At 38.4% G+C, this 23,602-nt stretch overlaps 3 protein-coding genes across 4 annotated transcripts in view; all 3 read left to right on the top strand.

Moving 5' to 3' along the window:
- The window catches only part of myo10l3 (myosin X, like 3), a 67,243-nt gene extending 56,172 nt beyond the window's left edge, over positions 1 to 11,071 (top strand). For both annotated transcript variants that reach the window (XM_014997353.2, XM_014997344.2), the window contains exons 26-41: positions 862 to 985; positions 1,159 to 1,402; positions 2,101 to 2,196; positions 2,384 to 2,477; positions 2,779 to 2,834; positions 3,928 to 4,070; positions 4,191 to 4,385; positions 4,471 to 4,628; positions 5,901 to 6,024; positions 6,323 to 6,620; positions 6,711 to 6,918; positions 7,686 to 7,822; positions 7,983 to 8,106; positions 8,218 to 8,673; positions 8,761 to 8,952; positions 9,577 to 11,071. In XM_014997353.2, the coding sequence (XP_014852839.2) occupies positions 862 to 985; positions 1,159 to 1,402; positions 2,101 to 2,196; positions 2,384 to 2,477; positions 2,779 to 2,834; positions 3,928 to 4,070; positions 4,191 to 4,385; positions 4,471 to 4,628; positions 5,901 to 6,024; positions 6,323 to 6,620; positions 6,711 to 6,918; positions 7,686 to 7,822; positions 7,983 to 8,106; positions 8,218 to 8,673; positions 8,761 to 8,952; positions 9,577 to 9,681 (2,754 nt within the window). In that variant the 3' untranslated portion in view covers positions 9,682 to 11,071. The remainder of the gene's footprint in view (positions 1 to 861; positions 986 to 1,158; positions 1,403 to 2,100; positions 2,197 to 2,383; positions 2,478 to 2,778; positions 2,835 to 3,927; positions 4,071 to 4,190; positions 4,386 to 4,470; positions 4,629 to 5,900; positions 6,025 to 6,322; positions 6,621 to 6,710; positions 6,919 to 7,685; positions 7,823 to 7,982; positions 8,107 to 8,217; positions 8,674 to 8,760; positions 8,953 to 9,576) is intronic.
- Positions 11,072 to 12,384: 1,313 nt separating this feature from the next.
- On the top strand, positions 12,385 to 17,037 carry pttg1ipb (PTTG1 interacting protein b). Its single transcript, XM_014997333.2, has 7 exons — positions 12,385 to 12,543; positions 12,845 to 12,900; positions 13,616 to 13,724; positions 14,464 to 14,566; positions 15,773 to 15,838; positions 16,096 to 16,142; positions 16,502 to 17,037. The coding sequence occupies exons 1-7, from the start codon at positions 12,432 to 12,434 to the stop codon at positions 16,543 to 16,545; spliced, it is 537 nt and encodes a 178-aa protein (XP_014852819.1). The 5' UTR covers positions 12,385 to 12,431; the 3' UTR covers positions 16,546 to 17,037.
- Positions 17,038 to 18,488: 1,451 nt separating this feature from the next.
- sumo3b (small ubiquitin like modifier 3b) lies at positions 18,489 to 22,917 on the top strand. The gene is made up of 4 exons (XM_014997322.2): positions 18,489 to 18,644; positions 19,137 to 19,265; positions 19,406 to 19,477; positions 21,873 to 22,917. The coding sequence occupies exons 1-4, from the start codon at positions 18,624 to 18,626 to the stop codon at positions 21,933 to 21,935; spliced, it is 285 nt and encodes a 94-aa protein (XP_014852808.1). The 5' UTR covers positions 18,489 to 18,623; the 3' UTR covers positions 21,936 to 22,917.
- The last annotated feature ends 685 nt before the right edge of the window (positions 22,918 to 23,602 follow it).

Below are 23,602 nucleotides of genomic sequence, written 5' to 3'. Positions count from 1 at the left end.
AATTTATACCGAGTTCAAGTTGCACACATGTGAGCTCAATTTCCTTATTAGGTGACGATTAATTGGTTGCACTGGATGTTATTTGGTAGCATGAGAGAAGAAAATGCTTTAAACAGTTTTACTGTACATTGCGCTGGTCTAACATAAAATCAGAATAAAGTACATAAAAGTGTGAAGGCGTGGCAGAATGTGTTCAAGAGATTTGAGAACTTTTGCGAGTCACTATATTATAAGCCAAATCACTGAAAGTAACATCTGAAGCAAGTAGACATAAACTACTCGAAATATGCATTATTAAAGTTGAAACCTAAACGAGAGCTCAGTGAGGTTGCTCTCACATGCACTAAAACACCAAGAATGTCCGGTGTTTATTATTTTGCTTTAACATATGACTTCTCCACACATGATCCTTTGCTGTGTTGCCTGCTGCTGTTACCACAAGGCCCAGCTCACATGGAAACAACAATGAAGCTGACTAGAAATCATTTGTTTTGGCTCCGCAGATGTGGCTGCATTTGAGCCTAAATGCAAGATACCGCTGGCTTAGCAGAGCCTTCAGTCTGAACTTTGTGGCATCAGCAGAATGTCAGAGGAAAAGAAAAATGTTGTATGTGTTGGCATGCAGAAACGTGCATCTGTGTTGGTGTGAAGGGACGGCTTTTAAAGATTTCTGCAAGCGAGTTCAGACAGAATGTCAGAAGTGAAATTACAGAATGGTGCAGATCTAAATGAAGCGGTCGTTAATTATACTTGCAGCTCAAAGATTTTTTTTTTTGTACCTTATGCATGTTGAGCAAAGCGTTGCTGTGTATTTCACATCCACCCAGAGTGAAGCAACATCACGGTGCTGCTGTGTTTCAGTTCATTGACAGTGACGAGGAGAATGACGGCTACGTGGACACAGATGAGGAGATTTCCAATGGGAGAGTGAGTTTGCTGAATGGCACTGGGCCTCCATATTTCCATGGCTACCTCTACATGAAGGGTGAGTACCGAGCCACTGCCCACGAGGCATGCAAACGATTAATGCACAGCTTAAATATGTCGACCTTGGGTCTTTCAGACTGGTTCGTATCCTTGCATTTTAGTCACCGGAAGCAGCAGCGTTTTAAGTGAAATATCTCGTCACATTTTAAAATGACCCAATAAACATCTCAGGTGGACTCATGATCCCATGGCGTCGCCGCTGGTGTGTGCTCAAAGACGAGACCTTCATGTGGTTCCGGGCCAAACAGGATTCCCTCAAATCTGGCTGGCTTTACAAAAAAGGCGGAGGGATGTCCACTTTGTCTCGGCGCAACTGGAAGATGCGATGGTTTGTCCTGCGCGAGGCAAAACTCATGTACTTCGAGAACGACAGCGAAGAGAAGCTGAAAGGGACGATAGACATCCGTGCAGCCAAGTAAGAAACCTTGAATAAATGTCATACAGTGTCAAGTATTTTAAAGTTGTTGTTTTTTTCCATCTTGTCACGATATAACCAATTATATTTAATTTTTCAAGTGGAAAGAAGATGATAAACAGGCCTCAAAATAGCTTACAAGTCTGAAAAGTGCGTTGTGCTTTTACATTCAGACCCCCTAATATCCTAATACCTCTGGATAAAGTCAAGTGCATCAAATTTCCTTCAGAAAACACCCTCGTAGGAAACAATCTGTAAAAATTACAACCGTCGTTATTTTTTTTTTTAATTCTGCCCTCGAGTTGCAGTAAACTACAGGCCATCTCAGTAGAAACAGTAAACATGTGGGAGGAGGTGCCTCAATCAGATAAGATGAAAACTGAACTTTTTTGGACTAAAGGCCCAAAAATCTAACCCTGCACACCATGATGGCCATGAAATTAAAATGCGTTGGCAGCAGCGTCATTCTGTCGGGATATTGACTCTGTAAAGCATTAACTAAAGGATGCTGAATTCAAACACAGATTTTTATTTATTTTGAAACTTATTTGACCATCATTGCTTGCTGCTTTAAGTTGGTTTGTTGCATAAAACCCTAATTTAATTCATTGAAGTTTCTGGTAGTATAAACTATTTTTGCAAGGCACTGCAGTAATCATTTTATCATTGTCAAAAATAACTCTGCGTGTCTTTTAAAGGGAGATTGTGGACAACCACGAGAAGGAAAATGCTCTGAACATTGTCACTGAGGAGAGGACTTATCAGATCTATGCCGAGTCCCCCGAAGATGCCAGGTAAATTAAATTCCCATTATCTCTGTTCATCTTGCTTTCTGCCAAGTGCTGCTTTTTTAAATTGTCTTTACCTACAAGTATAGAAATTAAGTTCCCCCTTGTGGTTGCCCGATGGAAGTTCACGGTTTAATTTGCAATTACGTGTTTGCTGACTTTGTGCTTTCTGAACTCCCTCTGACCCACTCAGTGGTTGGTTCAATGTGCTGAGTCGGGTCCACAGCGCCAGCCCGGAGCAGCTCCTGGAGATGCACCACGAACAGGCCAACCCAAAGAATGCTGTGGTGAGTGCCTCGGCTCCAGCCTCAGTTATTTTTTTATTTTTTTTATTGTACAGTGAGAAGTGAATAAACATGTAACTGATTCCGCTAAAGAATGAAGGTCCAGTCCAGTTTTGAGGTTAGATTATAACTTTGGTTTTACTTGAAGAATTTGAAACTGAAGCTCTCTGATCTGTAGCAAGGTTAATTTATCTGACCTACAGCTTCTCTCTTGTATCCTTTAGGAAGAGTCGATGTTTACAGAAAATATTTTGCATTTAAAAGGCAAAGCTTTTCATTCACACCACCATTTTTTTCTTTGTAGGGTACACTAGATGTGGGTTTGATTGATTCTGTTTGTGCATCAGACAACCCAGACAGGTGAGTTTCTAAATGTTATTTCACCTAATAGGATCTTTCAACATCTTTAATTTCTTTATGAGTTGCTTCTATGTAATCAGACTGTCTTTATACATTTAATTTGGTCTTGATCAGCAGTTTTGCTCTCTCTCCCTTTTTTATTGTGTTCTGGTATCTCTCTATGATTGCATTGTGGTTGGTTGACCCATTGCAAATGCAGAATGTAAACAAAGAGAAGGCAAAGGAACAATTATAGTGGATAAACAGTCTCCGAAAGCAAGGCTGTCATGATCTGGACCTTTTTTTTACAGATGCAATTCCTTTAAGGAAAGGCATTTGCCAAGGAGTCATTAAAATCATTGTCACTTTTGTGCAGTCTGCATAACATTTTAATTGATGTGATTTTGTCCCTTTTTCCACTTTTGTTTACAAGTCTGCAACAATTACCTATTTTATTGACAGAACAAATATTTTATTGAAGTGAGTGTTACTGCACTAAAAGTTTAATTTTCTGATAGTTCCCCTAACTAAGGAAAATGTATCTGAATTCAGACAAATAGGGAGCTGAAACCGATACAGTGACATTATTGTCAAGGGTGTCTTGCTGGGAATAATCCAGACAGATCAACAAACCAGCATTTATGACACAGTTTTCCAAAAAATATGCTCAAAACAGGTTTGTGATCTTTAGAAAAACTGGCCATTTAAAATGCGGTTGCATTATTTACTGGGGTTCCGACACTACGTCAGTCTGAATAGACCAACAACAGACATCACAATCTTTGTTTGGTCTGGCACCCTAAGACCAATCATTTGAAAATGCCTCGATCTAAAACAAAACAAAATGCCTAAAAGCAAGACATTTTTATGCCGGAATAATTTATAGGTAACACATTTTCTCCCAGTAAATTCACGGCAACTTGATAAAAAGCCAAAATCCCCAGGAAAGTGTAAAAAGCTCTTTTATGAGACCAATTTCAAATATCTGAAGGTCTGGCTGCTTGGAGGGAGACTATGTAGATCTGAGGTGTGGTAAAAAAAAAGACTTTTGCAAAGTCTTTTTTTTTTTTTTTTTTTAAGAAAAATCTTCAAAGTGATTATTTTCTCTCTCTAGACCAAACTCCTTTGTGATCATCACGGCCAACAGAGTGATCCACTGCAACACAGACACGCCTGAGGAGATGCACCACTGGATTGGTCTGCTGCAAAAATCTAAAGGAGATACGAAAGTCGATGGGCAGGAGTTCCTAGTCAGAGGTCAGCCTGGATCTGGATTCATATACATGTGTAGTGATAGATTTTCATTCAGAAGATTAAACTTAAGTAATCAATATTCTAAGTAGCAATCCATGGCAACATGTCGGTTTTAATTCTCAGGCTGGCTGCATAAAGAAATGAAGTCAGGAGCAAAGAGTACCTCTCTGAAGCTGAAGAAGCGCTGGTTTGTTCTCACCACAAACTCCCTTGACTACTACAAGTCATCAGAGCGCAACACAACTAAGCTGGGAACACTGGTCTTGAACAGCCTCTGTTCTGTGGTGCAACCGGATGAGAAAGTCTTCAAGGACTCTGGTAGGTCTAACATCAGTTAGCGCCGTCGTTTCTGATTTTTTTTTTTTTGCATATATCCCATGTCTCTTTTCTCCACTCCTCCCAGGTTACTGGAATATCATTGTTTATGGGCGTAAACACTCTTACCGACTTTATACTAAAATGCTGAATGAAGCCATGCGGTGGGCAAACGCCATACAGGGAGTGATAGACAACAAAGTTCCCATCGAAACACCGACTCAGCAACTCATCAGGGACATCAAGGTGATGAACCTCTTAGTTTGACTTTTTGTTGTGATTCACTGATAACTGATGACTTGAGGAATTGATGATTTATCTCAGGACTGACCACTCCAAATATTTCAGTAAAATGACAAACATTCTTTCTAGCTTAGCAAACCTTTGGCAGGGACACACACGGTTGTGAAGTGAGGTACTTGAGCTGTGTGCTGTGCTGTTCGTGTGGTTTTGCTTTTCCAGAACAACACCCCTCTCTCCCTACCATTCATCCAGACTTTGTGACATTAAACTCTGTAATAATTCTTTCAGTTCTATCGTAGCATACATTTCTTTGTATTAGGCCTAATTTACACAAGATTGAGACCATATTTTCAATACTTAAGATTACTTTGAGCTTGGAAGGTCTCCATAGGTTCTTGGTGAAGTCTTCTTGTTCTTATTACGACTGCAGTTCACTCTCCTTTCTGTGTAGTAGCATTTGGGTTGTTTTGAGCATGCACAAATCTTCCATGCACAGGTTGTATTAATTCATAATGGGAGTAGCAGCATCTCAGGGTAGTGTGTGTGCGTGTGCATGCGTGTGTGATGTAGTGGCAGAAATTATCTGGTGTGGATTAATTATCAGAAAATTTAAAGCAGGCCTCACTCCAGGGCTACAACCTCATCACACCCACACTGGGCTGGAGGTACTCCAAGAAAATTAATGTAACTCTCTGTGGCTGCTATTTACTGCAGTGTGTAATGTCTTCAGCAGCAAATGCTGCTATACACTTGTACGTCATAGAAATTGGTGTGCACTGGCCTCGTCCAGTGCACATATATTCAAACTGTCCAGACTTGGCTGTGCTGCTTGCTGGGAGACTGAATACAGTGTTTTCGTGGTGGCTTCAAATGAAAAACATAATTGTCATGCTTTTTTTTTCATGCTGCCTTCCAGACAGCACGGTGGTTAAAATTATTGCATAATCCTCAGCAAGACTGAAACATGAGTGCAGAAAACTGTAAAAGAAATAGGTCAATTTATCAGATAGTAGAAGTGTTGAGAAACATCCTCATTCAGATGTGATCCCTCAGCTGTGCCATTGAGGTAGGATGAGTAGCACAAGGAATTTATTTGGCAATTGCTAAGAACATAGTAGCCTTATGAAATGCCCTCACAGTGAAATGCAATTTTTATTCATTCCAGCCATGTTTGAGAAATCCTGAAGACTTTAAATCTTAATTTGGTGAGAAGCATTATTTGTGAGTCAGTTAATGAAGGCATGAAATAACAAATTTGTGATTTTGCTGTTACAGGAGAGTAGTTTAAATGTGGAGGCTGTGGAGCAGACGTACTGGAGGAACCCCATCCTGAGATATACCCAGCATCCTTTGCACTCCCCCCTTCTACCTCTACCTTATGGAGATGTCAGCGTCCACTGTGAGTGTTCATTCACACAGTTTTCAAAGTTGTTGATTGTTTTTATTATTATTATTTATATTGGCCAATAATGCATTCAGAAAAACCTTTTTAAGAACATTCTTGAGGGCATCCAAAGATTTGTGTCAGCTATAAGATGATCCTCCTGATGTAATAATTTTGATGCCATACGTTTTCTTTCTGCATTCTGTCTTACTAACTATTTTTTATGGCTTAGTTTGAAGTACTCAATGATTGTGATTGAAAGAAAATAATTTTCTCTGGCTAAGCAAACCGTTCTCCCCTCTGCGTCTTTTAGTGCAAAAGGAAAAAGGTTACACCAGCCTGCAGGACGAAGCCGTGAAGATTTTTAACTCGCTGCAGGAGATGGAGGCCGTGTCAGACCCGGTGCCAATCATTCAGGGAATCCTGCAAACCTGTCAAGACTTGAGGCCGTTACGAGATGAAGTTTACTGTCAGCTGATCAAACAGACCAATCACGTCCCGCACCCCAACAGTCCCGCCAACCGAGCCCACTGGCATCTCCTGACCTGCATGAGCTGCACCTTCCTGCCCAGCCGAGGAATCCTGCGCTACCTCAAGTTTCACCTGAAAAGGTGAAGCTCTGCTTGGACTAAAGCGATGAGAAGTTTGAGCTCTGGTCTGAATGTTTGTTTGTTTTTTTTGCACCTCTGCATTTTCTTCAGGATTAAGGAGTTGTTTCCTGGGACAGAAATTGAAATGTTTGCCCATTTTATCGGGGAGTCTCTGAAGAAGACAAAGATGAGAGAGTTTGTCCCATCCCAGGAGGAGATCGTGGCACTTCTTACCAGGCAGGAAATGACCACCACAGTCTTCTGCCACGGAGGAGGCTCCTGCAAGATCTCCATCAACTCTCACACCACCGCTGGAGAGGTAAGTAGACCACAATCACTGCTTATTGATTAGTTTTCCTTGTGTCGAAACAAGTCCAACTTTAAAAAGTCATTTTTAGAAGATTGTTAATACACACCACAGCTGGACAGTACTTAATCTTCTCCTGAAACTCAGTGCACAAGGTTGGAATATACAATTGAGGAATCCTTGACCACTCCTCTTTTTTACCATCTGTCTGTAGTGTCCAGGCTCCTAGGTTCTCTTTTCATTTTCTCTCTTAAGCTCTGCCCATAGGTTTCTAAAAGGATTAGGTCTGGGGACTGAGGTGAAGGTTAATTTGTTAAACCACTCCTGTGTTGATTTAGCCATATATTTTGGATTGTTACCCTTATCAAAGACCCAATGATGAGTTGTGGTTGTTTCCTGCTAGAAGTCACCACATGTTTATCCACATTTTGCTGGTATTTCACAAAGTCAGTACATCATCAGTCCAAAAATAAAAACTAAACCACACGTCCCCTTTATGGATTACTTTAAGGCCCTGTGTCACATCGTATTTATACACAAGGAACGTATGATGCTGTAGATTACTAAAGTAAGGTTCCTAGACACTGATCTGCTCAAGATTTAAAAAATTAATCACCAGCAATTTTATTACCTTTTATATCTTAAAATGTGATTTTTCCTACTTTAAACAAATGTACTGAATGTAGAAAAAAAAATAATTTGCGCATCTTTACAAGTGGTGACACTAAGGGCGAAAGCTGCTTTGTTAAACATATGACTCTGTTTCTTCTCTTTGTCAGGTGGTGGAGAAGCTGATCAGAGGTCTGGCTATGGAGGACAGCAGAAACATGTTTGCGCTCTTTGAGCACAACAATACTGTGGACAAAGCTGTGGAAAGCAGGGTGCTCGTGGCTGATGTTCTGGCTAAATTTGAAAGGTATGCGTGAACTTTTTTCTTTTTTTCTCCCCAGACATTATCTTTAATCAGAGACACACAGAAATCTGTGTCCTGGGGATGACAGCGATATGAAGACGAGGTAATAAAAGTGGATAAAACCAGATGTGGGAGTGACAGGTTTACGGCTTTCTCTCTCCAGACTGGCTGGCAGTGAGGAGGCTCGGGATGAGGGCCAGTGGAGGCTGTATTTTAAACTCTACTGTTTCCTGGATGTTGAAAGCATGCCAAAGGAAGGAGTGGAGTTTGCGTTCATGTTTGAGCAGGTTTGTTTGTTTTTTTTTCTGATTTCAATGAAATTTGAATAAAATTGCTAAAAAAATAAAATAAAAATACATTCATGTTAAAGACAATATGTTTTTCTCTATTTTTGTCAGGCCCATGAGAGTTTGACCCGTGGCCACTTTCCTGCTCGTGAAGAGACACTGCAACACCTCGCCGCTCTGCGCCTGCAGTTCCTGTTTGGAGACAAAACCCGGATAGCGTGGAACCTGGAGAACGTCTACCCGGTGGGTCGCCTGCGCAACCGCATCCTGCAGTTCACCAAGGCGGGTGGAGCCTCCGGGTCGGGCCAGACTCTGGAGCGGAGGAGGACCAGCTTCCTGGACGGCACGCTGCGGCGCGGGCTGAAGACGGGCTCTATGAAGAAGCAGCGCATGGAGGAGGAGCAGATGCTGGAGATGTGGATAAAGGAGGAGATGTCTGCCACCAGGGCAAGCATTGTGGAGAAGTGGTCCCACCTCAAGGGTCTGGACCAGCACCAGGCCATGCTCAAATACATGAGCATAATAAAGGAATGGCCGGGATATGGATCCACGCTGTTTGACGTTGAGGTAATTTTTGATGTACAAGAAAGCGGATGACTTCTGGAAAGATTGGGACAGGTTTATATCAGTCTACCTGTGCTTGGGTCTTCACAGTGTAAAGAGGGAGGATTCCCACACGACCTCTGGCTGAGTGTGAGCGCCGAGAATGTGTCCGTCTACAAGAGAGGCGAGCCAAAGCCTCTGGAGACGTTCCCGTACGAGCACATCGTCTTCTTTGGGGCTCCACAGCCCTGCACCTACAAGATCACTGTGGATGAGAGGGAAATGTTTTTCGAGACACCAGAGGTACCATTTTTATTGGAACTTCTTATTGGCTTGCCGAAGCCTTTGTGCCATAACTTTTTCACATTTTGTCACATTGCAAACACAAACTTTTCTGTATTGGATTTCATTGATTATTCTAAAAAAAAAAAAAAAAAACAAAGTTCCAGATTTTCACATTTATTTTCGAATAAAACCTGAGAAGCGGGATATGGATTTATGTTGTCTTTTGGAGTATGTTCCAACTGGCCTTTCACAGAAAGCCTTCCTGCTGATTCCTGTTTGAAAATAACTCAAACTCAAGTAGTTTGGTTTTAATTCATCTTTAAACAGTAATTCTTAAGTCTTGCTGCAGATTAGAAAGACCCCAATTGGGTCTAAGGCCATTTTAACACTGTAATTTGCTTTGATCTAAATCATTCCCTTTGTTGTTCCAGCTATATCTTTACTATTGTCCAATTGCAAGATGAGCCTCTGCTCCTTTTGCAGTCACTAATTTGTTTTCCTTCGGGAGTTTCCCGTATTTAGTTTCATTTTAAAATGTGAAAAAGTTCAATTGATATAACTGATTTTGCAAGTGGTGTTACTTTATTTTTTTTAACCATTCATAGCTGTTGACTCCCCTTTAATTTGCTGCATTTCCGGCAGGTCGGAGAGATCACAAAGATCATGAAAGCGTACATAAACATGATTGTGAAGAAGCGCTGCAGTGTCAAATCTGTGTCCAGTTATGGAACCAACTGGATCCGGTGATCTACTGGAGACCAACACCATACCTACTCAGCTGCATCAACGGCACGGAGAAGAGATGGAGATGAGAGAAGAGGAACCACCTGCGATTTTGCTACAAAGATTTTGAGTTGACTTTAACGCACTCCATTTAGAAATCCCCCCCAATAATATTCAAACATGATGCTTCTCCCACCTGTTTGGGCAGAGATTCTGAATGTTTATCCCCATGGACCTTCACGATCTTCCATGTAATCTCCAAAGAGTTACACTGGTCATTTCACGTTTTTTCTTATTCTTTAAACTGAAATCAGGCATTATTCTTCATAGGTTTTATTTAAACATTTTGAGCTCTTTGAGTATAATTTGAAACACCTTTGCATCTAAATTACCAAATCAGAAAAAATTCACACAACTTATGTGGCAAATGCACACTGACAGAGTTAGCACCTTTATTTTTTAGATTGGTGTTTGTTTTTTCCAAGAGTTTTTGGCCCCTTTTCTAATGAATGTTCTCCAGAATGGAGATCCCCTCAGGGTATTTATTAAGTCCCCTCATTCTGCCTTACTTAAAAGCATAAATGTGGCCTTGCAGAAGCAAAATATAAACTGGTTTGTGATTATTTACACGTGAGGCAAATCCAATCCTCTAACAGGTTAAAAAAAGAACTAAAACTGATCAAACGTGATTTTGGTAGACACACCAATTAAAAGTCTAAAACCCTTTTGTTCTACCAAGACTGAAAATTACAAAGTAGAATAATATGTGCGCTTCTGTTCCAGAAGAAGAACAAATGTGAGCTGAATGTATGTTTGAAAACAGCCAAAATGTGTGTTATTGAATGAAAGCATGACAGCATTTCATTGCATTTGTGAGCATAGTTTGCTTGTGTGTTTTTGCCTTTAGACATGCCAGCAATCAAGTGAGGGTGTGGTATTTATTTATTGAAAACACTCAATGGATTTGAGAGACAAGAAAGCTAAATGTGCTTGAAATGAGTTGTTAGTCTAATTTGTGCTTGTATGGACACAGAAAGTGATGCTGACATGGACCAGATGAATTGTCTCCCTTTTGTTTTTGGGCTTCTCTGACTGTTAAATTTGTATTATTAAGTCAATGCCAACCAACCCTGCAGTATAGTTGATGGTTAGAGTAATATAATCTCGACATAATGAGCTTAGTATTTACCTCACATTAGATCACTGTCCTCCATTACACCCCGCTCGTTTTCACCAACAGTGGACACTCTGGTCAGCTGCCGGCGGCCACACCAGAGAGCGAGCCACCTTGCCGTTGATGATGACTGTATTTTTGAGACTTCTGATTGTTTTGATGAGGCAAAAAAAAAAAAAAACTGAAAATGCTTTATATAAGAATTTAAAAATGCTTTAATAAATTATTGTATTTGAAATAGTTTTTTTGTGTTGGTTTCATCCTTTACAATATGATTGAGAGACAATGTTGGATGTGTCTGAACAGGAAACACCAGAAACGAATAAATGGCAACAAAACGTTGAATATTGATTCATCTTTTATTCCCTCACAGATACTTTTTTTTTTAGCTTGGAAAAGATAATTAACTCTTTTTATTAACTCTCTTTTTATTCTTTTTATTCAAGAACATATGTTCTGTCTTTAGTAAATGATTTGGAAAGTATGAATGTTGTGCTCCAAACTAGCTCTGGTACTGGTCAGTTGTTGGCCACCCCAGTTAAAAATGTTCCTGATCTGCCACTAGTCCCAAGCAAGTTAAGGACAGGTTACAAAAAAAGAAAGAAAAAAAAAAGAACATTTGGATACATACATATTCAATTTAGTTGTTTATACAGTGTCAAATCACAATCCATGTTATTTAAAAGCACTATACAATATATTTAAAAATTCAGTTCAGTTCAATCATACAGGTTCCATGTTAAGTCCATTCCAATTGACCCTAGTAACCAAAACCTACAGACAAGTTCAGTTCATTACAAAAACTGGTCAAGAAGTTTTCTATCTAAGGAAACCTGGTAGATTGCATGGAGTCATTGACGGAGCATACACACACACAAAAAAAAGAAAACATAAAATCACTGATCCTGGAATATTTTCCTCTAGAAACCCAGTTAAACAGATGAGCCAGTAGTTCACCAATGTTTTAAACACTGACAATTTATAAAGCTGCAGTTAAACTCATTGCCTCTACAAAAAACATTACAAAATCAGTTCAAAAATGTTTTTCTAAACGTAAGTAGCTCCTTCCTCTCCACAGGAGGACTTTGTAGCCATGTTAATGTTATTCATGCAAACTCTTGATGGGCCTACAGCTATAAAGACAGAACTGTTATGTTACACCATAATGATCTTTAGACAGTTAATTAACCATTTTTACTGAAATTTTACATTATGCTCCAATATTTTTCCCAATAAGCAATTAAAACATGCAAACACAGCAGAATGACTTAATTGCTTTAACAGCTGGAAACGTGTGGGTTTTGTCACGACGGTTTACCCGAAATTGGTTCATTATGGTCCCTGAAATTAAAATGGGTAAAGTTCTCATTTTGTGCAATAAAGTTTTTATTAGTTTGAGGAAAATAAGCCTAGTGCTAGTTCAAATCCAGACAGTAAGCTTTTTTTTTTTTAACCTTATGAAGCATTTTAATCTCTCTGCCACTGATTCATGACAGAAGCGTCAGCTGCTCATGACGTCCACAATCGTAAAGCAGACGTCCAGCCTTCACTTTTCACAAACGCCTTTTTTTCTTCTCCACTGCTTCCCACTGGTGGCACCATGTTCGGGTTTTCAACCTCACCCTCCTCTGCTTTTGCTTTATTTTTTAACATCTGTGTCATTATTGTTTTCATCGCTGCAGCAGAGGCGCAGACACCGTCCCCAGCTCCGGGTAAGTTTTCTTCAGGCTGTTGTGAGATTTTTTTTTTTTTTTTTTTTTTATGTGCGGTCGTTGTGGTCAGGAGGTTGTCACATGACACCAGCAAATTAGATTTATACTGAGCAAAAACAAAGATCAGCGACTTGGATAATGATTTGGCCCATAAGCTTTTTAAACAGGGCTTTTGTTGCATTGAACAGTGCAACAACGTGTTTTTCAGTCCGAGTTTTAAACTCCAAGTGCCAAGATCGAACACTCACAAGCCTCTGTTTTATTGTGCTTCGGTTTTTATACATCGTTCTCTCTGTTTCAGCTCCTTGTAGCCTGAAATCCAACAGTAGTTGTGATGAATGTCTGCAGAATGTGGCAGTAAGTTTCCCACCCCTCAGTTTTCCACTTTCTTGATGTTTTGCAATTGCGATTTCTCATCAGAAATCAGCGATGATACTTTTTTCTCTTTTTTTTTTCTTTATGAAATCATTTTAAAAAAAGATCACCAGCCAAAAACAAGAAAAAATACATTAGTTACGGATTTTTGAAAAATTCCCAGACTTGCGCCTAATTCTGCGCACTCTGACTGTAGGGGGCGCAATTTCAACTGTACACGTCAAAAGGGTTATCCTTCGTGTTTTTAACCACATAACAAATATTAATTAATCTAAACGTATGAAATAAACAAATATATACAAGTTTAATTCAGCTTGACTGAGGTTGAGTTTTTAAAAACAAAATGATTTGAGTTTATTTTTCTGTACCTCAATGTGTACAAAAGAATAAACTTCTACAATCACACTATGTGACAATGATTTTCATCTCTCTTTGACCTTGTTTATATATATATATATATATATGTATATATATATATATATATATATATATATATATATATATATACATATATATATATATATAAACATCAGACTTTTTTTTACTTCTGCACCTTATTCTTTACCACAAATAGTAAAAAAAAAATCTGCTTGTATTTTGTTTTACGTGTGTTTTATAGCACCGGTACCGACTCAAAAATCCACTGAACTCCCACATGTACCACTGAATGTGTTTGTGGGGTCTTTTGCTGTTGCAGTGCTTGTGGTGCTCTTCCAACCAACAATGCATCGACTACCCAGTGAAGAACATCCTGCCCCCCAGCAGCGTTTGCCATCTGAATGATGCACGATGGGGGGTGTGTTGGGGTAAGACAGCAAAATGAGATTGTTTGTCAGCCTTGCACATATTTGTTGTGTTTTGACATATATTTTACGAGTATATGTGATGTTTTTTTTTGTTTATTTTTTAGTTAGAATATTGAGTAAATATCAGGTATGTGCAGTTTTATTATAGTAATTTTATTTTCATGTACACATATGGAAACATTCCTTCCATACAGTGTAGCTCACATTTGGGAGAACTAAAATATTTAAAATATAAAATGTTGATGGATGAAAAATATTTAGAATTGCAATATTTCATTTTATATACAGTACATGAGATTTCTATTTGGATGTGTAATGTATCCTTTTTGAATAAATCAAATTAAAGAGAATAATTTGGGCCATTATGTCAGGCATGGATGATCCTGTCAGGGACCCATTTTTAGTCAGGTTACAGTCTATATGGGCCCCATGCGTAAATGGAGGATTTCCGTCAGCAACCAATTTCCAGAATTATTTGGTTACTGGTGTAATTCTCAGCCTACAAGACCTTGTCAGCAGTTTTAGAAAAATAAGTTTAAAATGTTGCAACATTGTGAAGAGCTGCTACTATTTTTTCAGACAATTTAAAATCAACCATTTTATCTTTGAGACTAGTGTAGAAGCTGCTACTTGATCATAAACCCTCAGGTCAGCAATCACATTCTTACACTGCTGGAAGTTTTTTATGAGTGGATTTTATTCATTTCATTTTTCATTTTTGCCTTTTAAAATTTTACAGTCAACTTCCAGATATTGATCATCACGATGTCGGTACTGGCCGGAGTCATCATCATCGCCATTCTCGTCTGCTGCTTCTGCTGCTGCAAGTGTGAGAGGATTGGGTAAGCTGTGAGTCACATGAAACACACTGGCAGAGGAATCTGGTTTATGACCAAAGGAGGAGGCAGAGTGGGACACAATGGGTTATTATTCTGTAAGGCTGGGCTGACACCGCTATCTCCAAAGAGCTTTTTCTCACTGTTGCATTTAAGCCTCAGCCTCTTGAATTGAAAGAGCCTGGATTGTAAAAGAAGAACTTAAATATATATATATATATATATGTGTGTGTGTGTGTGTGTGTGTGTGTGTGTGTGTGTGTGTGTGTGTGTGTGTGTGTGTGTGTGTGTGTGTGTGTGTGTGTCAAAATCAATAAGCCCCCTCCTGTTCTGCAGCATTCCTTGATAGGATTAGTATAATCTTCTCTTTTGTTAGCCAAGAGCACTTATTCAGATGACTCATCACTAATAAAAAGTCTAAAATATGGTGCCTTGAAAAGTATTCAAAACGTTTGAACTTTATTACATTTTACCATGTTGAACAACAAACTTGGGAATTTACGCCAAAGCAAAGTAATATATAGATAGTTGTAATTTATTTTCACAAATAAAATCTGTGTTTGCAGCCTGTTTTATAACCCAACTGCTTTGAACTTCTCCAAAGCTCTGTCACCGACCTGTCACCTGAGAGGAGAAAGTTTTGTTAATGCAGCAAGGATGTGTAAGGGCTGCTCATCAGAGGATACCCAAGCCACTTCACATTACCCAAACAGATTTAAAAAAAAATGGCATGGATGGTTTGTGTTTTGTCTTTTCATTCCACAGACGAAGCACTAACCCACAGCTGGCGCTTCTTGCTGTGTTTTATGGTGCTGTTTTGTATTATGTTCTCCAACCATCAGAATAAATGTTCTGTGACTTTCACAGAACATTTGCATTTATATTGAGATAAATTACACACAGACTGACTCTATTTACTAATTAGAATACTTTGGAAAGCCACTGGTTACACTGGATCTTATTGTGTCGGTATCAGAGTAAGAGAGTCTCAAAGAAGTGGAGCCACATATATCAGCTTTTTCTTCCTGTAAGCACTGTTTTGTGTGGTCTATTGCTTAAAATCCCATTAATTAAAGTTTTTGGATGTAAGCTGACAAAATATGAAATGGTTCAAAAGACACTGGATCTCATAAGAATTTTACATCTTCTTTAAACCATTTAATATTTTGAACATATAAACAAAAAAGTCATTTTTATTTTATATTTTTTCAGAAGCAAAAGAGAAGAAGCTCAGGTGGAGAGACAGACCCGAGCGAGGAAGGCCCGTCAGAAAGCCAGGTGAATGGCTGTTGAGTAGGTGTCTGCTAAGAACCTGATCAATCCCTGCTTTCTGTCTAGATTGCATCATTTTCTTTTCATGTGGCCAAAATCTGATTTAAAGTAATTTTCAACCAATTACGGTACACGTTTCTTGTTTCAAATATACTCTGCACATGAGCTCAGTTGCGCATTAATTTGATGTGAAAATAAACAGATCCAAGCTGTCCGAGTTGTCTGCCGTTCAACAGTTTGTCCTTGATTTTCTCCCCTTTTAGGAAAACAGAGATCCAGCTGAGGCATGATGAAATAAGACAGAAATATGGTGAGACCCGTTCTTTTGATGATGAAACTTGGAAATATTAGATAGGGATTTTAGGATATAACAATTCAGTAATGTGCTGCTTTTAAAAAAGAAAGAATAGCACATGAAAAATATATTTGATGAGGTAGTTAGAGAAAGTGAAGAATAACAAGCGATAATAATGAAAAGACTACAAAGAAAAATTTATTTTCTTTTCAAGTGGTCAATGTTTCCATCTAGTGGATAAAGGCAGAACTACATTTCTCCAGTTACTGAAACTGTTTTATAAAATCCACATTTGCCATTATTAAACAGTAAAAGTAACTAATGCAGTTAGCACAGTTTCCTAAATTCAATCTTTGTTCATGTATTTTTAATAGGCATAGCGAAGGAAAATCCTTACGCCCGCATGGATGATCATTAGGAGGAATGTCAGTGAAGAGGATCTTTTTGATGCCAGTAACAATGAGATGCAGTCATGAGTACCTATTGATAAACTGTGATCTTCCAGATTAATTTCATTGTGACCGAGCTAAAAATAAAAACCTTGTCTTTACTTAACACTTGTTTCACAAACAAAGGCCCCCTAATGTCTGATTAAAAGGATTGTTCAACTAATATGCTTTTCTGTGCACGTGTAAAACAAGCTGTAAGGCACAGTGTTGTCACCCAAGATAAGCTAAAACATCGATACTGAAGGATTTTACAGGCATTGCAGTGTTGTAACAGCTATGCTTTCATTCTGCATCAACATGACTGTGGTCTGAGCTAAAGGGCCTCTAACAGGTTTTGATTTTGTCTGATTTTAAACTTTATTAGATTAGTCTTAAAAGTCTTTTAATGACGTGATTCATCAGATCTCTGTGTAGGTAATAATGCATTTGAAAATAAAAACAATAAACAATTGTTTGCTCTGCTTTGTTCTACGTATGTATTCATTAAAGTTCATTTCTCTGTTTAAAAAAAAAGATTATTTTAATCAAAAATGGTGGCCTACTGAATAGTATGTCCATCCACTGTACAGTATATGTACTTAGTAGTTATTCAGACCTCCTTTTGCACACATTACTGGATTAATGCAGTGTAGCATGGAGGCGATCAACCTGTTGCACTGCTGAGGTATTAAGGAAGTCCGGGTTTCTTTCATAGCAGTCTGCCTTTGTTGTTATCTCTGGTTTCTCTCATCCTCTGATACGAGCCACGATGCCCCACAGATTTTCTACCTGGCTTAGCTGAGATCAAGCACAACGAGGTTATTAAAGCATCTATTACTACGTTTGGTTGTGTGGATAGGTATCAAGTTCTGCTGAAAAATCAAATCATCATCTCGTCATCAGAAGGAAGGATGAAACACTAAAGTTTACTAGTACATAGCTTCACAGACTTTTCCAGCCCCTTTTCCAACCCTAATTCCAACCTGAATGCATTTTTTTTCAAGTTTGTACTAAGTTTTTAATTTTGGCCTCACAAAATACCAGAACTTGCACATAACTTTATCATTTTTGTCTTTCTGATGACATCATTGTAAAATATTTAATCAGTGATGGTCAGTTACTCAGTACTGCAGTGCAAAATAATACATTTTACTCTTAAATAATTTTGTGAATAACTAATTTTACATCCATTTGAGTCAAAATATATTGAAGTAGTGCTACCTTTGCACAAGTACAATGTTTGGGTACTTTAGCCTGATTTTATGGTGGTAGAAAAAGAAAGACAAAAAATGTATCATTTTGGAGTGGACATCAGCCAGTTAAAAAGTTGTATTCAAGTAAGAAGACCAACAAACCTGACTCAGACACAGTAGGGAGAATGGGCCAAGAAAAGAAATCCAAATTTGTCAGAGGATACAGATTAAAACTGAGGTCTACTTAATATCCAGGAAATGTATGTTGTTATTGTAATTTTTAAAAAATGCTCTTTGAAAAAATGGAAATGTAATATTTCTGGCATTTGGCAAATACAAACATCGTTGGTAAACTTAACAAACCTAAAACACACAATGAGAAAAATGGTTTTGTTATTACAGTGTGACTAAACATTTGGTTACCTGTATTTTCCTCCAAATAATTTTTTTTTATTTTTTATTATCATTTAAATTACATATTCTTAAGCAAGTAAAACGTCAGCTTAACAGTGTGGAGCAGGCTTGCCATACACATTTAAATCGATATTACATCTTTGGATTAATGATTAAGTATCCCTGCTGCTGGCTGAAGCTAGTTTTATTTCGTTAACACGGGATATGTCTTGAATTTCGTCATATCCGGCTTAGTTCTCTCACGGGAGTGCGCAAAATTTCTGTACGCGTTCACGTGTCCGCGGCCCCGTGAAGTTTGGGAACACGTGATCCCGTTTGGTCGAATCAGATTTTAAAGTTCTGTCCGGTGCGCGCTCTTGCTCCAGACGAAATAGCCGGGCCGTAGGAGGTGAGAACAACCCGCCTCAGCAGTACCGAGACCAGGCTCCACGTTTGTTCCAGGCACCGGAGAAAGTAGCAGCATGTCTGAGGAGAAGCCAAAGGTTGGTACCGGGGTTCTGTCGCGGAAAGCCGCGTCCTGGTTCAGTGTTTAATGCTAATAATTACCGCAGTAAGTTTGCGCTAAAGGCTGCGGTAACCGTGTTTAAGCGGGCAGACGGGGAAAACAAAGGTTTGCGGATATTCTGGGTTTGTGCGCACATTACGCTTGAATTTAATATTTTTGATAAGTTAACTGTAGTTTTACTTATTGGGCTGCATTTAAAATAATTTATATTCTTAAATACTAGCATGCGGGATGGTTAGGGGGTAAATCATTTGCGTTTTCCCTGAGCGTTTGCGCCATTGTGGCTCTCTGCGCCAGTTTTCAGCATGGGCTAGCATGCTAAGCTAACCCCCTGGATGAACAGAAAGCGGCATGGATGTGTGAAACCTTCCCTCAGTGCTGAAATCTGGCAAAATTGGCTCTAGCTAGTCGCTCCCGGCTAGTCCGCTTCTTGAGTTCGTGATGATGAGGATGAGTAATTTTGTTGCAGGAAGGAGTGAAGACGGAGAACGACCACATCAACCTGAAGGTAGCGGGTCAGGATGGATCAGTGGTCCAGTTCAAGATCAAGAGGCACACTCCGCTCAGCAAACTCATGAAGGCGTACTGCGAAAGACAGGCAAGCTCAGCCCCCTTTACACTGAAATACACCTGGTTTCTTTCCAGAAGTGTTTTTTTTTTAATGTATATATAAATTCAGACTTTACATCAAAACAGCTGGTTTCAGTTTTGATTTTGAGTTGTTTTTGTCTTTCACAGGGGCTTTCAATTCGTCAGATAAGGTTTAGGTTTGATGGACAGCCAATCAATGAAACAGACACACCTGCACAGGTTGGTAAAGCACAACATCGCACACTGTGGTGAAAGCAAGGTTAAATATTTCAGTTTGCCTTTTGGGCCTCCAGATGTTTGGATGCTCCTTAAAGCATACAAAATAACTTTGAGAGTAGGGAAGCTCTGGGTGATATTTTGCCATTTCTTGTCTTGAGGAACCATTTTTATATTTACGCCCTTTTTTATATATTTTAAAATATGCAATGTGGAAATTCCCTAAGAATTTATGACGTATGCTTTCAGGAAGAGGTAAGCTTTTACAGGAAACATGGAAGGAATTCGAAAGGGGGAGATTTTTAAAGATGCAAACAGGGAAACAATTATTTGAGATGTAGAAGATGTAGAAAATAGAAGAAGGGAGAAGTGACCTAAAAAATGATATGAAAGACAGAAATAATACTAGGGTTGGAGGAGGAAGAAAATGAGAGGAAAAAAGGAAGGTGGGTAGTACACATTTAGTTTTTCATACTTATGTTTTCTTTATTTTATGTCAATATTTTTCCAAGTCTTGGTTATAAATTTCAATTTTTCATATCAAAGTAAAACATCCTTAGTATCTTTAATGGTCATGATAAAAACAAATAAATGTAAGCATTTTTATATAATTATGTGTTTGACTTTAAGTAAACACAACCTGAGCGCCGGTACATAATATAATGTTGAAGCGGAGGTTTAGGTAGTTTAATGATGTGGAGCTCTCGGGTGCGCTCCTTTCCAGTCAGCTGGTTGATGTGATGATAAAGCAAAGAAGGGAGAGGGGTTTCTATTGGACTGGGCGCAAAGCATTAGTCAGCAGGAATCTGGAGACCCTTGGAGCGATCAGGGTTGATTGTTATTAACTGCTGACAATGTAAATGAGCTTTGTACTAAAGACTGCTAGAGATCCCCTGCTGGTTGGTTAATACACACCCTGGATTTGTGTAACTTCACTGACTTTTTTTTTTATATAGTAATTGAGGCATTTTCCAAACTCAAAATTCTCTGCTTTAGTATTAAATCAAATTGGTAAAATCGTTATTGCGTTGTACAGCTAATAGCCTACAACCAGAGAAGGCATTTCTGTGTTGCATGGATAAAACAAACGCATAAAAACACAATATGAAGTGCACTATGTTGGCAGCATTTTAACACCTCGAGGCAGAGAGCTGTGTCAGTCTGGTGCTTCTCCTTTTGATATTTCGGTAGAGTTTTGTTCATTCAGTCGGTGTGAGGGAGTCTCTGATGTTGAGGGCCCCGTTCCTGCAGTGGAACTGAAGCGGACCCCGGCCACAGGGCCGGAACACTCCAGCGACCCCTCACGTCCCCTCACTTACTTTACAGTGGCGATGCAGTATGCTCGTCTGCCGTAAGCGCTGCCTAAAATTTAGTGCAAACTCCTTCTACCCTCCACACCTTTCTGCTCTCCGGCTCAGAAATGGCGAGCAGTCAATCAGTGTTCAGCAGTTGATCATAAAAGCAATTGCCACCTCTTCACACATCCCAATATATACTCCAAGCATTTGGAAAATCTCATTGTAACTTTCATAGCTAGATTAAAAAAGGTGAGCTGAAGATGAAAGTAGCCATGTGACAATAGAAACATTTAGAATCATCATTACTGTTTCATCACACTTATCAGTTTTATCACAGCTTGTTGGATTATATGTAAAATATGCAAAATGGATTGTTGCAGACTGAATGTAATTTATTAATGGTAAAGCCGACAGCAAACTTTTTAATATTTGCAAGCATTCAGTGAAGGTTGCTTTGCTTTCATTGATCAAACTTTAAACAAGATTACTGTGAAAACACTTCTGACAGTTAGAAATGCACATTTAAAGTTAAAGTTGCTTTTGAAACATTATAAATGAAACATTGATAAACATTCTGATGTATAATACTGCCACCGGACAAACTGTTGTTTCAATTGTTGACTGCGTCTTCTGTGACTGTATTTTCTGTGTTTTTCTGATGTAAAGTACTTTGAACTGCCTTGTTGCTGAAATGTGCTATGCAAATACACTTGACTGATTGGTTGACCCTTAAAACAATGTGTGAAGTGGCCCCCAATAGAAGTACTGACGCAGCAAAATGGTATTTCACTTCAACGTTGTTTTCAAGTTACATTTTTGAGTTTTTAAAAGATCATGTCAACAGCTTTTTATTTATTTTTTCTATTTTTTATTTTTGAGTAACTTAATCTCTTTTTCCTTGCTTTCTGTGGAAACTGAGGGGGAAAAATATGCAATTCTCTTTGCTTTGGAATAAAACGCACACTGTTCTGGATGCATTTATGTGTATGAAGATTTCAGCTATTCTAAGAATTTTGAACTTCCCTCAAACTTGTTTATTTGAACCGATTTGTATGTCCTTGTGCGTGCTTCGTTTTATGACTAAATGCTTTTTGTTGCAGCTGGAGATGGAAGATGAGGACACTATTGATGTATTTCAGCAACAAACAGGAGGAGTCTACTAAGTGGCATTTGGACTATTGGTGTAACATCAGATTTTGTTCATGTTGTATTGTTTATTTCTACAAGTTAAGTTTTTGTTTTGTTTTTGTTTGTTTCCTTTTCTGTGCTTGGCTCAATGCCAGGCTCATGTTTTTTGTCAGACATTCGGGGGTTGGGGGGCAGGGCAATCCTAAGTCTGAAATAATGCAGAGGAGCCCTTTTAAAAGTGTTTTATTCTCCTAAATGAACTATTTGTCTGAAGCTGGGGCTTACCTCAGATCGGACATCTTGTAAATGGAGGGATTGTGTGACAAGATGTGCTCAAAACTCTTGAATCATAAGCCTTATTCTGTCTCTCAATTTATAAGCATTTAGACTTAAAACGGGTTCAAATGTTTTAATTGACATACTGGTTAAGATATTGTGTGAAATTCTCCTCTGCTTGAGGCTGATTCCGATGTCTGATAGCATTTTTACAACCATGTAACATATTTAACATAAACAGGAGAAAATCTTGTGCAGCAAAGGGTTAAGTATCCATATTATATTTAAAGCCAATCTAAATGGTGTTGTATGGTTTGCAGGACCAAAAATGTGGATCTCTAAGGTTTTTAGATGTATAAGTTACTGTACATTGTTGGTTCCTTAGTCGTACGTAGGGAAAACCGTTTCCTTCACTTGTAAATTGACTTTGTCACATGTAACTAAACTTTCAGAGTGGAAAACCAGCTCACCTTTTTGGTCCATTACAGGCGCATTTGTATACATGCAAACTGTCTTGACAATTTTTTTTGAATAGGTTTGTAAAAAGTTCATAATCCTTTTTTTTTTTGTTAGCTGCTTATTGTTTATTACTGGGATTGTTTTTTTTGTTACCTTGAGAATGTCCTCCGATGTTCTAAATGTAACTTTTAAGAGCAAGTAGGGACATTGGCTTTTCTTCCTCATTTGTACATTATTTGTCCCTGTTCAGTGTACAATAAATATAGTTTGATACCTCTTGAATTGTCTGCCTGACCTTCATTTGTGGGAAATTGCTGAGAGGTTTTACATAGTTAAATATTCCCATGAGCAGGCTGTATTGGGCTATAATTTTTATACAGTGCTGTGAAAATGTGTTTGACCCCATTCAAGATTTCCTATTATTCTATTTTGTCACACTTAAATGTTTTAAATAATTCTTTATATCAAAGAAAATATAATTTAATACAAAAGGCTGCAAATAATTCCATAAATTAAAAGGGGGATCTTGAACAACTTGGTCCTATATGGAAAAAGTCCCTCCCTAAACCTAAATGCCATTAATCATTTGTGATGACTAATTGTATACAACCATAGGGACTTCTGCCCATTGTTCATTGCAGAAATGTTTAAATCCATGTCCACTGAAGGGTTATAAAGCATGTTCATCCCATTTAAGGCACTGCACATATATTACTAAACATTTTTGTTACAAGGTGAAGTAGGTTAAATCCTTGGGATATATTTTTTTTATAAAGATATAAAATGTAGGAGCGCTTTGACTATGGGAAAATATCCGTAATGATTATTTAGGACCTTAATGAAGGTTATTATTTATTGAATGGGTGTAAAATTTAAACGTCCACCATGAAATAGATTTGGCCTTTTTCTTTGTAATACAAACAAGATGCACTAGAGGGCGTGATTATGCCTTTGGTTGATTCTTTCA

This window comes from Poecilia mexicana, unplaced genomic scaffold (genome assembly GCF_051168715.1).
Source record: "Poecilia mexicana isolate PSO_F unplaced genomic scaffold, ASM5116871v1 scaffold_2, whole genome shotgun sequence".
Taxonomy (NCBI): domain Eukaryota; kingdom Metazoa; phylum Chordata; class Actinopteri; order Cyprinodontiformes; family Poeciliidae; genus Poecilia; species Poecilia mexicana.
Note: the sequence above shows the minus strand (reverse complement) of the source record. Positions and strands in the feature narration are given on the sequence as shown.

Excerpts from the sequence above, each read along its gene's own strand:
- sumo3b (XM_014997322.2), top strand. The coding sequence starts at position 18,624 with ATGTCTGAGGAGAAGCCAAAG. Across the intron at positions 18,645-19,136 it reads TGTCTGAGGAGAAGCCAAAG|GAAGGAGTGAAGACGGAGAA; the intron begins GTTGGTACCGGG and ends ATTTTGTTGCAG. Across the intron at positions 19,266-19,405 it reads AGGCGTACTGCGAAAGACAG|GGGCTTTCAATTCGTCAGAT; the intron begins GCAAGCTCAGCC and ends TGTCTTTCACAG.
- pttg1ipb (XM_014997333.2), top strand. The coding sequence starts at position 12,432 with ATGTTCGGGTTTTCAACCTCACCCTCCTCTGCTTTTGCTTTATTTTTT. Across the intron at positions 15,839-16,095 it reads AAGGCCCGTCAGAAAGCCAG|GAAAACAGAGATCCAGCTGA; the intron begins GTGAATGGCTGT and ends CTCCCCTTTTAG. Across the intron at positions 16,143-16,501 it reads TGAAATAAGACAGAAATATG|GCATAGCGAAGGAAAATCCT; the intron begins GTGAGACCCGTT and ends TATTTTTAATAG.